The sequence below is a fragment of the Mesoplodon bidens genome, assembly GCF_964165515.1.
Source record: "Mesoplodon bidens genome assembly, chromosome: 7".
Taxonomy (NCBI): domain Eukaryota; kingdom Metazoa; phylum Chordata; class Mammalia; order Artiodactyla; family Ziphiidae; genus Mesoplodon; species Mesoplodon bidens.
The window spans coordinates 85,613,639-85,626,269 of record NC_138164.1 but is presented as its reverse complement, the minus strand read 5'-3'; the positions used below and the strand labels follow the sequence as shown (position 1 = coordinate 85,626,269).

Here is a 12,631-nt window from a genome sequence, read left to right as displayed (position 1 = left end):
ACTCATCACCCCCGGCATCCTTTCCAGCCTCAAGCTCTCTTGCCGGTATTGGTGATGTCAGGTCTGGAATATACTCTTAAGGCTGTCTGTAGGTTGTTTATCACCATTAGTCCTCATTATTTTAAATGAGTACCCACCCACCTTATACTCTGTAACTACATGTTTCCAGAGCTTCTCTGGAGATAACATCTTCCAGGTCCCCCCTCCCTTTCTTTTATTTATTTGCTTTTTTCTCTTCCTTATTCACAAATGCTTTGTAACTGAGGCCTAGAAAATATGATGGAAAACTCCTAGAAAGATAGAACTCTGAGTCTGTGAAATTTAGATCAATTTGGAAACAAGTGTTGTTTCTGAACCTGAAGCTTTGAAACAAAACCTCACCACGTGTTTAACACATATTAGTTTGTAAATATGGAGTCCCACTAATTGCATTTATAGCTCACAGCAAAGCTACCTGTTACGTCTTGTTACTCTGAGGGGGAAAATAATGAGAGAGTTATATAGATGTACGCATTTTTAAAAACTGGAATGCAGGGAAGAGTGTGGTATAAATTCTCTCATAATTATGTGTCTTTTTCTGGTGAGGCAGTCAGTCAGTTTTTCTGTTGCTGTGATACTCACCTGAATTCAGGTGTGCCAAACTTAAGAGGAAACAGTATGGAGTGCCTCCTTTTGTAAAGTAATAAATTATGGTTGTCCTTTCTCCTTTTATTGGAACGACTAAAGAACACCAAAATTTTGTGATGTTTTACAGAATCACTGCTTACTCATTATTATTTTGCTTTTCAACGTGAGTAAAAGTTTTGTTGTATTCTTAAGAGTGAATTTATTGGTTAAGGGCAAATGTGCTCCAGTGGGAGTGACTCAGTAGTTTTATAATGGAAAACTAGTAGTCTTTAAATTTTGCGTTATGGCAAATTTTTCAGAAACATGCCTTTTCCATCAATTGAAACCATATATCTTCATCAGGGAGGATGAGCCCCTCCATGAAAACTACCCAAAAAAAGAAAAAAAAAAAAGTGAATCACAGAAGTATATAATGTCAAGCCAGGAGGCCCCCCAATCAATCAGTTCAACTCCCCCATTTTACAGATGAGCAAACTGAAGCCCAGGATGAAACAATATTCCATCTGACCCCTACCTATTTGGGTGCTATTTATCTCGCACCTTGCTCCAGTGTTTATGAAAAATGGGTTCCCCCTCCCCCTTCTCCAGGGATAATGATAGCTGATTAAATTAGTATCAGGGCCTGCATTTAAAAATAATAATTCCTTGAAAAGTATATTAATTTTGTTTTTCTTGTAAGTTATCTTTAGTAGAATTTGAGTTGTTTTTAATGATAGACAATTTTGGAATGCATGTGAATCTGTATGGTCTTGGGATTCGTCTCCAGAGAATTTTCAGAAGTTTGTTTCTTCAATGGCTAAAGCTATTTATAGTTCTTTTTTTTAATCATCAAGCAGAAGAGCTCCTCCTGAGATTCACTGATGATTGTGCCAAGGTCTTGGAGGCAGTATCCCTCCCTCTTTTTAACCTTGGTAGGACTCAGGGTTTGCTTTATGTCTTAACTACGTACTGGAGCAAAGTAGCAGGATTCAAATGATATTTTAGAAGACTCAGAGTTTGGAGTTAAGATCTTGGACTGTGGAGCTCACATTTCCTGTTACACCACTTGTTGGTGGCCTCAGGGAGGTTACTTTGCCCCCGTAAGCCTTGGTTTCCCCAGTCGTAAAGTGAGATTTGATATGCAGTCTTATCCCATGATCAGTATTCTCAACATGTTAGCTGCTACTGCTGTTTTTGCAACTGCCATTCCCAAGCCAAGAAGTTTTCCAAACCTGCCTTGGGAAAGGCTAGTAAGAAGAGATGCATGTACCATTTCTAAATGTTCGTGAGAGGAAAGATGGGGAGAAGGGACTCACCTACCTTGATACTCAATGTGTCCTTTAAAGGAGATTTTTACCTGACCAAAGTAGTGAAAAGAACAGTGGTATTGTTGTCGGCTGTTTTTTGTGTGCTTGATGTCTCTTCCACCTCCTTAGACTATTATGTCTAATCCAGTTGTGGGAAAGTCACATGTGTGAATTTTCATGGTGGTTTCTAGAAAGGAGAGACCTGTGGGCTGAGCCAGAGAATTTAACAGCAAATAAGAGGCAGAGGCATCTGGGTAAGGCAGGCAACCCAGAGCCTGCGGGGGCTGTCCCTGGTGAGGCTGCCTTCAGCTGCCTTTCACAGTGTCCAGATTAAGTAGAGTGTGGAAGGAGAAAGCCAGTTCAAAAGGCAGCTGCCAGGGAAGAAGGAAATGGTTAATAAAGAATTTTTTTCAGCTGCTTGAACTAGTTAATTGTCAAGTGATATCGTCGAGTGAGTACCCTCCTTGCTGCTGCGTCTTTAAGGAAAAACTGGGAATGGACCGCATACCTGTCATGTATGCACTTGTTTGCAGCCTGCATCTGTTCATAGGCTAAAAATGAAATCTACTTACAGCTATTACCTGGAGGACTTTTATAGGTTTTGCAGAAAATACGACTGGGGTACAGTTAGGACCTGTTTTATTATCCCTGACAGTGGCTTAAGAAGCCACCCATACCTGCAGATCTCTTTTATCAAGTTCTGGGTATTCATTTGTTTATTTTTATCAGGTACAGCACTTTGAATACCAGAGCAATGAAAAGCCACACCGGCTCACTCATTGTAGGTCTTTGGAGACATTTTTTTTTTCCAAGAATACTTAAAGGGTGAAAACCCAGGATCTGGGTATGTTATAAATGATGGGATGTAATTTATAATAAAAGATTTAACTTTTCTGTTTTCTGAGCATTGCATTCTGAAGCTAAATTATGACTATTCCTATCTCTGTCTTCTATGCTCATTTTTCTTGCTTCTTTACAAAATTTCAGCACCTAATTATTTTTCTGTTGACTTAAGTGCTTTAAGTCTAATATCACTTAGTTAACAATCTTCTTAACTTTGTTTTCCAGGGATATCAGCATGAACAACATTACTCAGTTACCAGAAGATGCATTTAAGAACTTCCCTTTTCTAGAGGAGCTGTAAGTATTCTTTCGAGAAATGTTTTTTGTTTATTTGTTTGTTTCTCCTATTCTCTTTGGGAGCTCTTATGACAGAGATAGTCTACTGTTTCTCTGGGGGCACTCAGAGAGCTTGGTTCAGTGGCCTTTGTGCAGAGGAAATCATATGTTTTGGGGCAAAACAAATTTGAATTTTTAAGAAGTATGATTGCTGAAGTTATTTTTGAAAGCCAGAATGAAAAATGCTACTTCCATAGGACTTTTTTGCCACAATTATTATGACCATGAATGCAGCAGTGACACAGGTTAATTACAGTGTTATCCCAAGCTAACAAGGCTGCAGTGTAATTACCATGGTTGCCACAGGAGTTGCTGTGTGGATAACAGAACCATAAAGAATAATCCAAAGTATTTCAGAGTCATGGTGCGGCAGACAACCTCTACGTGAACGAGCAGAAAACTGTCTCCTTGGACATTGGCAGGTGGTCTTGGGGGTTGGGATGAGGACATGGAGCATCTTATGGGTCTCTGAGAACACCTTTAACATTAAGGCTGTTTCTGAGCTTGGCAGTGGCATGTCACTGCCAATTTAAGTTTCCAAAATTGGAAATTTAACAGTTTAAAATTTCCAATTTAACAGTTTACATGGGGGAAAATTTCTTTCCACCTGTTATAACCTCCATTTTGTTTTGCTCTCCACACTTATTTGAAGTTCATCATCAAAATAAGCACTTTTAGATTTTATAGGAATTGGGAACGATAGATTTTAAGAATCCAGGTTAAAAAAATAAAAGCAGAGTTGACTCAAGTTAAATGGAGGCTTTTAAAAATGGCTAAGCCAGTGTGTTATGTAATATGTAGAGGCAAGAAGGTGACAGTTTGATGGTAAGAACATCAAAGAGCTGTGGCCCTGAAGGAATCTAAATTCATATTACGGATTGTGCCCTACAGCCAGCTGTTGAGTATTGGATCCGAGTCAGTGACTGTCTCCTATCTTAACTCGGCCCCTCCCCGCACATGGGGAACAGGAGTCAAATATAAGCCAAGCAGGTTGTGCTCGCTGCTTCTGACAGAGTATTGAAACAGCAGTTAAGGATTTAGTGAAGTTAAGGAGAAGTTTTTCTTCCCACACTGCTTAGTTGAACATAATGTTCCCACAGAAAAAATTGGACAGAGATTATGTGCCATTTCCAAGCTTGTGAACTGGGTCAAGTTACTTAACCTCCCTCTGTTCAGTTTCTTTGTCTTTAAGGTGCAGATAAGACAGAATGAATTAAATAGATGTTAAATACTCAGGACAGTGCACGAAGCAGAGTGAGTGTTACGTAAATGCTGGCTGGTATTTATTTCACTATTTTAAAAGTGCCTAAAGGGGAAACAAAGCTGCAGCCTATATACCAACTGTTGCCATTGGTACAAGGTTTAAATGTATGTTTTACTTTATTTTTGCCTTTTTTTTTCCTTGAGTGAACATTAATTCTTTTGTAAGAATTAGCTCTTTGGTTTTAATTAAACATTTAAATTCAATGAAAAAGCAGTGAACTATGTATTTGAATCCCTCACTTCCCACCCGCCCAGTCAAGCTCTAGGATGCTTCACCTATTTCTTTTTATTTCACATACAGTTTTAGACTTTAGGATTAGTCTCCCTTTACAGAAGTAATTATACAGCGAAAGGCCATTAATGAGCAGTTGTTCAGCCGTTGTATCACCACCAGGGATGTGAGACGCACCGGGTGGGAAACGGAGAAGCCCTCCTTGCTCTGGGTGGGCGGTGTGTGCCGACCAGTTTGTCGATGCCTTTGGTTGCCAGCCAGTGCACTCGGGAGGGATTTGGTAGTGGGTGCCTGGATGTGGAGTCCGCCCTGGTTAATCTCTGCTTTGTGAAGTTCGCATCTTGGATTTCTTAAAATCTCAAATGACCGAGCATATGTCAAGCTCATGAATTCTGTCAACCGAGAGTTTTAATTGGAACCAAATTGGATTTGACTGCTAGTCCTTTGTAGGAGGTCATGTTCTCTCTGCATTCTGCTTATGGCAGTGAGGAAGCCCATCAAATCAAGTCTGTACAGCTTCTCCAAATACTGTATGGGATTTCAAAAATGAATTCAGTCAGGAGAGTTGATGGTTAATTTTACAGAATTCTTCAGAATAGTCTTTAATATGCTGGGAATACTTAAGGCATTCAAGGGAATTTCTTTTCTATGTTAATAGAATCAGGGTAAAAAGCCCATGTTTTTTCTTTATAAAACACTGCAGTTGAGTTCGACATTCCAAAATGATGCTGCATGAGTATTGTAATATTTCATAAACAGCGTCACCCTTTGTCCAGAAGTCATCTGGAAGTCATTTAAGCGTGATTGTGAAGCTAAAGTGCCCTGAGCAGAAATGGGTGATTTACTGAGGATTTTTTTCCCCCCATGATAGTTAATAAGGTGCGCTTTACAAGATGTGACTGGTTTGGCCGAATTTTCTATGATAATCCAGAATGCTGGGAATATTGGGTGGAATCACTTCCCAACTTAATAAGTGTTTATAGATACTTACACATTCACTTATTCTTTCGACAAACACTGAATCCTGCTCTGTGCCAGGTCCTGTGGTCAGTGTCAGGGATACCGAGAAAAGTAAGTATGGTGTTTGTCCTTGGAGCTGACAGTTTGTCTAGAGCTGTGCTGTAGCCACAGGTGGTTATTTAAATCTAGATTTACAAAAATTAAAATTAAATAAAAAACCCAGTTCTTTAGTTGAATTAGCCATCTTTCATGTGCTCAGTAACCACCTGTGGCTAGTGGCTATTGTGATGGACAATGTGGATATAGAAAGTTCCCATCATTGCAGAAAGTTCAGTTGGATAACATGGATCCAGAGGAAGAGGTGGAACCAACACTTGGTGCAACATGGTAAAGACTGTCCAACAAGTGAATCCTGGGTCAGCAGAAGCCTGAAATAACCTCTTTACTTGAGACTGGAGGATTTGGGAAAAGCTTTCCAGAATAGCTTCAGCTGAGTCTTGAAGGACACGTGGGAATTAGCCAGGTGAGGATGGGTAGTAAGGGTGCCCCAGGAAGACCCTTATAGCATGTGCAAAGGCATGGAGGTAGACATTTCAGAAGTGTTAGGACACTTAGGAAATGTCAGGAAGTTGTTAGTTATTCCAGTTGAAATACAGAGAAATGTGAAATACTGAAAGGTAGAGAAATGTTAGGAGATGTGGCCAGATCATCCGGGGACTTTTTAAGCTAAGGAGTCTAGACTTTATCCTGAAGGAGTTGAATTGGGTATGAGAGTGAGCGACAGGGAGGCGACTAGGATTCTTTGTCCTGAATGACTAGATGCCATTCACTGATGGTTTTTCCCCCTTCTTTCTCTGGGTATCTAAAAACATAGGGTCTGGCCCTGAATTCAATCCATAAAATGTCTAAAATCTTGGGACAGTCTCTTGATTTTCGCACCTCAGTTTCCTACTCTTTAAAATGGGACTCTTCACAGTAGTATTGTAAAGGGAAGAGGGGATTATTTACGTAAAAGTGCTTTGTGACCATGAAGTGCTACACTGACATGAGTAATGTAAATTTCACTAATCCCCTTAAACATTGCAGTCTTTCTTGAAGTATTTGGGGGAGAGGTTGTTTTGCCTGGAGATGGGAGTTGGAGTGGGCCGATATAGGTTTCTGTTAGCAACGTGAAAGGAAAGGCAGAATTTTTGGAAAATACTAATTTAGTATCCACAGGATTGATTGTCTGATGTGATGCCGCCACAACTATTTTTGGCTCTCCTTGGGACCTGTCAGGGCATTGGTAGCCATTTAGGGAATGGCTGAAATGTGGAGTTGTGAAATTGATTTAATTAGAAACAGCAGAAGGAATATCCAACTACTTTTCTGTAGCCTCCCACTGAGAAATCCATGGATGTTACTTTGAGCTTAGATGTTGCAACAGCAGTGGAAACCGTTGCCAGCTTTGGCACTTGCACAGTTATTGTTCAATACATACTATAAGACTGGGCTAGTTCTATCCATTTCAAAATGTACTTTGACTTTGGAACTCTTTGCAATGCTAAAGTGAAAATTAGGTCTCTGAGTGCTCGTTTTTTTGGTGCGTAGGACAATTAATTCTAAGTAGAGGCATTACTTTCCAAAAGAGGACTAGTAAGTAATTTGAACAGGGAGATACAGAGTGGGTCAAAACTAAAAATTTTAAATACTTTAATTTAGCCAATACTTATATATAAGACTGCATACAGACACATACATGCCCACAATATTCAAAGTGTGTACATTTTTTTCTGAGCCATTTGAAAGTAAGTTGTAATCATAATTTTCCTTTACCTCTACATAGTGCATTGTTTATTCCAAAAACACAAGGACGTTTGCTTAAATAATTGCAGTACTGTTGTCAAACTCAGAAAACTAGCATTGATACATATTATCTGGTATGTAATTCTTATTCAGATTTGATAGCTGTTCCACTAATATTCTTTATAGCAAAAAAAAAAAAAAAATTCTGGTTCAGGATACAATTTAGAACCACAAGGTGCATCTGGTTGCTGTCGTGCTAATCCATTTTGAATTTCTAAAACTATGTTTTGTGGTCTCTATTTGAGTTACTGCATATAATTAAAATTGGTCAAGCCTGGCAAAGGGAAATTATTTTAGGGTTCAATAGAAATAATAATGGCAGCCAACATTTATTGAGAGTTTATTATGTACTAAAAACTTAGTGCATACTATCTGGTTTAATGTTCACAAGACCTCTGTCCCGATGAGGTAGATAGAATTTATCATCACCCTAATTTATACATGAGGACATGGAAGTTTTAGAGAGGTGAAAAACTCCCTGGGTCATATAGTAAATAGCAGAGCCAGGATTTGAATACATGTCGATCTGATTCAAGTCTTTCCTCTTAATTTCTAAGCTATGATACTGCCTCAAGAGGCACAGGATTGGAAGGAAACTTAAGAGGACATCTACTTACTACCGTCTGCAATTCTAAGTATGTCCACAGCTAACCATCAAAGGTGGTTGGCTGCCCAACATTTCCCTTAGTAATAAGTTCATTGAACAAAACACTTGTTAACAAGGAGGTCTTCCTAGAATGAGGTTTTCTGGTCTAGCCACACCATCTTATAGATGAGAATATCAAGGCTCAGCAGTAGATGAGTGACTTGTTCCAAGTGCTGCAGTGAGTATGTATCTGAGCCAGAATTAGACCTACCTAGTTCAGTTCCATGTCCACTATATCCTGTCACCTTGCATATCTCTGAGATGCATAAGTAGTCTCAAATAGTCTTACTGGGTTGTTTAGAGTTCTAGAAAATAGCTGACGATTGTTCTCTTCCGATACTTACAAGGAATTTCCTTTGCTTCCAAACTAACGTTTGACTTGCTTAACTTTACTCCCTTGATGAAGACTTCTCAGATAAGTTTTATCAACTGCAATAATTTCCCCCAAAAGGCAGAAGAGTTCCTCAGTCGCTCTCCAGTGATATATATATTTTTTTGTTTTGTTTTGTTTTGTTTTGCGTTACGCGGGCCTCTCACTGTTGTGGCCTCTCCCGTTGCGGAGCCCAGGCTCCGGACGCGCAGGCTCAGCGGCCATGGCTCATGGGCCTAGCCGCTCTGCGGCATGTGGGATCTTCCCTGACTGGGGCACGAACCCGTGTCCCCTGCATCAGCAGGCGGACTCTCAACCACTGCGCCACCAGGGAAGCCCGCTCCAGTGATATTTGACAGTTAAAAATATTACATTCTTTGAAGCATTCTCTTGTCCCACTTTTTAGTGCTCTGATAGGATGACTTGGTAGCGATGATCCCTACACTTGCTGTTGGGAAGTACATAATCATCTCACAGAGGAGTATCAATACTCTGATTCATACCATTCCCTGTGTGTCATGTGGAGAGCTCTCAGATTAGATTATAAGGATGAAAAGAGAAATGGAGGGACCTTGTACTAGTTGGCCCTACTGTGTACCGGATAGGCCCTCCTAGAACAATCATTGTTTTGTTTCAACTCATAAAACTCTGTAAGCTATATTTATTCCCATTTTACTGATGAGGAAGCTGAGTTTTTCCTCAGAGAGGTTGAGTAACTTTCCCAAGGTCACACAGCATGTTAGCAATGGGCCTGGTAAATGTGGAAAGGATGAGGAAAGACTTATTAGACAATCCATTGATTCACCAAACTTGTGTTAGGTAAAGCGCTATGTGCAGTGTTGAATTAAACTGGGATTCTTGCCTTCTAGAGAGATGAGTAAATGGTGTTGTAGAGTTTCGGGAGTTCAAAGGAGAAGGGAAATAACTTCAAGCAAAAAGATTAAGGAAGGCTTCATCAAAGAGCTGGCATTTCTGGAGAGCCTCGAGGGATAGTAGGAGTTATTCATGAGATGTGGAAAAAGGAGGATGAGCAAAGATATGGTGACAGACTGGGATAGGGAGAGGAATGCTGTGGTATTTGGTTTGAGTTTAGGACTGAATTCCTGAAAGGAAATTATGGGAAAGAAACCTTGAAAGGAGTTCAGGGCCAGGCTGAGGACCTTTCTTGGCAGACTCATGGAGGAGTGTCAAGTTTTGAGTGGCTATGGAAGTTTTTTGAGCTAGGAAATAACTTGATCAGATGTGACCTTCCATCAGTATAGTCTCATAGCAGAGGTTAGGATGCTTGGGATTGAGAGAGTGTAGGAGACAGATGAAGATGATTATGGCAATAGTCCATGTGAGACTTGTGAGACTCTGAACTAGGGTAGATGAGAGGCAGCGAGAGGGAGGAGGGAACTCAGCCAAAGATGCTATGGGAATAGAAGCAAGAGGACATCTCAGCTGGGATGACAGGGGGTGTCGTCGATAACACTTCATTTTTAGGTTACCAGGAGTCTGGTGGTGCTTTGACAAAATGAAAGACCATGCAGAAAGAGAAACTCTCAGAAGAGAAGACAGCATATGCGGTTTTTGAACATACATCTTGAATTTAGGTGAGAGGTGGGTAGGGGTGTCTGGAAATATAGGTGTGGAGTTGAGACTAGAGATTTATGGGTGTGGATTATAGAATGGAGTTTCATGGGTATAGATTTTAGAGTCTTTTATTTTGAGGGGATTACTGGAAACATTAGGTTGAAAGAGCTTGCCAAGGGAGAGAGGGTAGAAGGAAGAGGAAGGAGGCCAAAGACAACTTGTTGGGAAACACTTGAATCAGGGTGTGGGAAGAAGACCAAGTGCCAGAGGAGCAGAACTAGGGCAGAGCTGTGCCCGGGGAGCTGCAGGAGGGGAGGTTTTTCACAAGAAATGAAGGATCAACATTGACATGCTAGAGAAAGGTGCCCACAGCCAGATTATGAGAAGAGGCCTTGAATTTGTGTTTTTTTTTTTTTTGCGGTACGCGGGACTCTCACTGTTGTGGCCTCTCCCGTTGCGGAGCACAGGCTCCGGACGCGCAGGCTCAGCGGCCATGGCTCACGGGCCCAGCCGCTCCGCGGCATGTGGGATCTTCCGGGACCGGGGCACGAACCCATGTCCCCCGCATCGGCAGGCGGACTCTCAACCACTGCACCACCAGGGAAGCCCTAAGTTGTGTTTTTTTTTTTTTAAGAGTCACTTCTACTGAGGGTTGTGAGAGTAACTTTGGGATAAAGAAGTTCATCATGAAGCAGGCATCTGGGGACTGCTAGTAGGTAGTTTCTGGTTTGGGGAGAGAAGATAAAGTTTGGAATATGTCCTGTATCTGACAGGAGTCCACAGGGTGTAAGAGACAAAAACCCAGCTGAGGCATAATAGAGGATTTATTGTTTCATGTAGATCTAGGAAGTCTAGAGGTGGAGTTGGCTTCAGATGGTCCTGGATCTCGAGGTTTCACAGTTGTGAGAGTTTTCTCATGCTTTCCATTTCTCAGCTTCATTTGTCTCTACTTTTGTGTTTTGGCTTTGTTCTTTGTTCTATAGTGGGAGAAATAACCTTCAGCAGCCCCCACGTACATCTTTGCATCTTGAGATCCAAGATGAATATCTAAAGTCTTTCTTGCTGCTTTCAGCAGAAAAGTCCTAGGAGAACTTTCGTTGGCCAGGCTGGCTTCATGTGCCTGTCCTTGAACCAGTCACTCTCTTCTGTTTGGGTTGGTATGGTCCATCCTGGGTCCTGGGCTCATCCTCACTAGGACCGCCTGGAGTAGAGAAGAAGTCCCCCAAAGGAAGCAGAAGGGGGAAGGAGGACACACCTGAGAGAAAGAAACCATAGTTATCACGGCTCACTGGAACCTAGTGAGTAGTCAACTGTAGGAAATGTTTGTTTACTTGGGTCAACCTGAAATGAACAAAGGATCACTGAAGAATAGGAAGGTTAAAGCCTAGATAATATAAATTTACAGTGGAACCAGCAGGCTCTGTAACTTTGTCCTATAGTGCTTAGCAGCTTAGAAGTAGAGGCAGTGAAACATGCGATATACTCAAAATTGGGGTTTGATAAGTTAGTGTTTCATAAGCAACTAGGGGAAATCAAGCGGGAGAATCAACAGTTCGTTGTTAGAGTGTTTCACCTGGAATTCAGAAAGTGTAGAGAGGCTAATGTAACCACAGTGTGCTGGCTCATTTACCTATTTTAATCAAAGCTAATTATTTGTTCTTTGACTAAAAGTAGTACTGACTACAAGTAAGTGAAAATGTCTTTAATATTCTACTGGCATGATTGAATTTTCCAGTAAGGAAATAGGCTAAGTCATTTCTTTCATGTATTGTCCACTCTTAGTCAAGTCATGCTTATTTAACACAATTTTTTTATGCTTTAGTAGAATTTTAACTCAGAATTTGTTCATCATTTTCCCCTGCTGGACTTTATGTGTACATCAAAGATTGTGTTAGAGCTGCTAGAAATATTTGTTTCATTGATGCACTTGCCTTTGTAAGGAAATGATCCTAAAATTAATGGCTACTCCATTTTTAAAGTCTGGATGCATAGAAAGATAAGGAGAAGGGAGGAAAAATAATCACCTATTATCTTACACTGAGCAATACCCACGGTTAATATTTTGTTGTTTATACTTCCCGACTTTTCTCTTAGTATATGTATGTAATTTCTTTTCTCAGCATGATTGGTTAAGACCAATCAGAATTTACTCATGGAGCTAAGTCATATTTGAATAAAACCAGGCTGTGCCAGGAAGACTTGAGTGGGTATGTGGTAGGCAACCAACAGTATGTACCATAGTTCCTCTCTATCCAATTCACATCTTACCCATTTTATTCAGTCTATTTTGAGCCCTTTCTGCCATAAGAAGCCTTCCCTGGTCCTTATCCAAATTCCTCTTGCACTTTCTCTGCCCCTCACCATTTAGTGCTGGATTGAGTGCCTTGTTATTTTGTGCTCTAAGCGTGTCAGTGCGCACCTGTCTATGCAACTGCAAGGACTTTCCTCTAAGAGCAGCACTTATTGTCACACACCTCCTGCATGACCTTTGCTGACAGTGACCACATTTTTGAATTTGAAATTGAGGGAAGGGTTAAGACAAAGGATCTCTTCTTATTTTGAATTTATTATCAGCCTACATAAAAACCAAATTCCATTGACGTCTTATGTTTAATGAATTATCCTTATTTAAAAGAAAAGAAATGAGA

The 12,631-nt window shown here is 40.6% G+C and overlaps 1 protein-coding gene across 1 annotated transcript in view; it reads left to right on the top strand.

The window, feature by feature from the left end:
• Positions 1-12,631, top strand: part of LGR4 (leucine rich repeat containing G protein-coupled receptor 4) — a 97,423-nt gene that overhangs the window by 48,322 nt on the left and 36,470 nt on the right. The window contains exon 2 of the mRNA XM_081238791.1: positions 2,982-3,053. Coding sequence (XP_081094917.1) covers positions 2,982-3,053 — 72 coding nt within the window. The remainder of the gene's footprint in view (positions 1-2,981; positions 3,054-12,631) is intronic.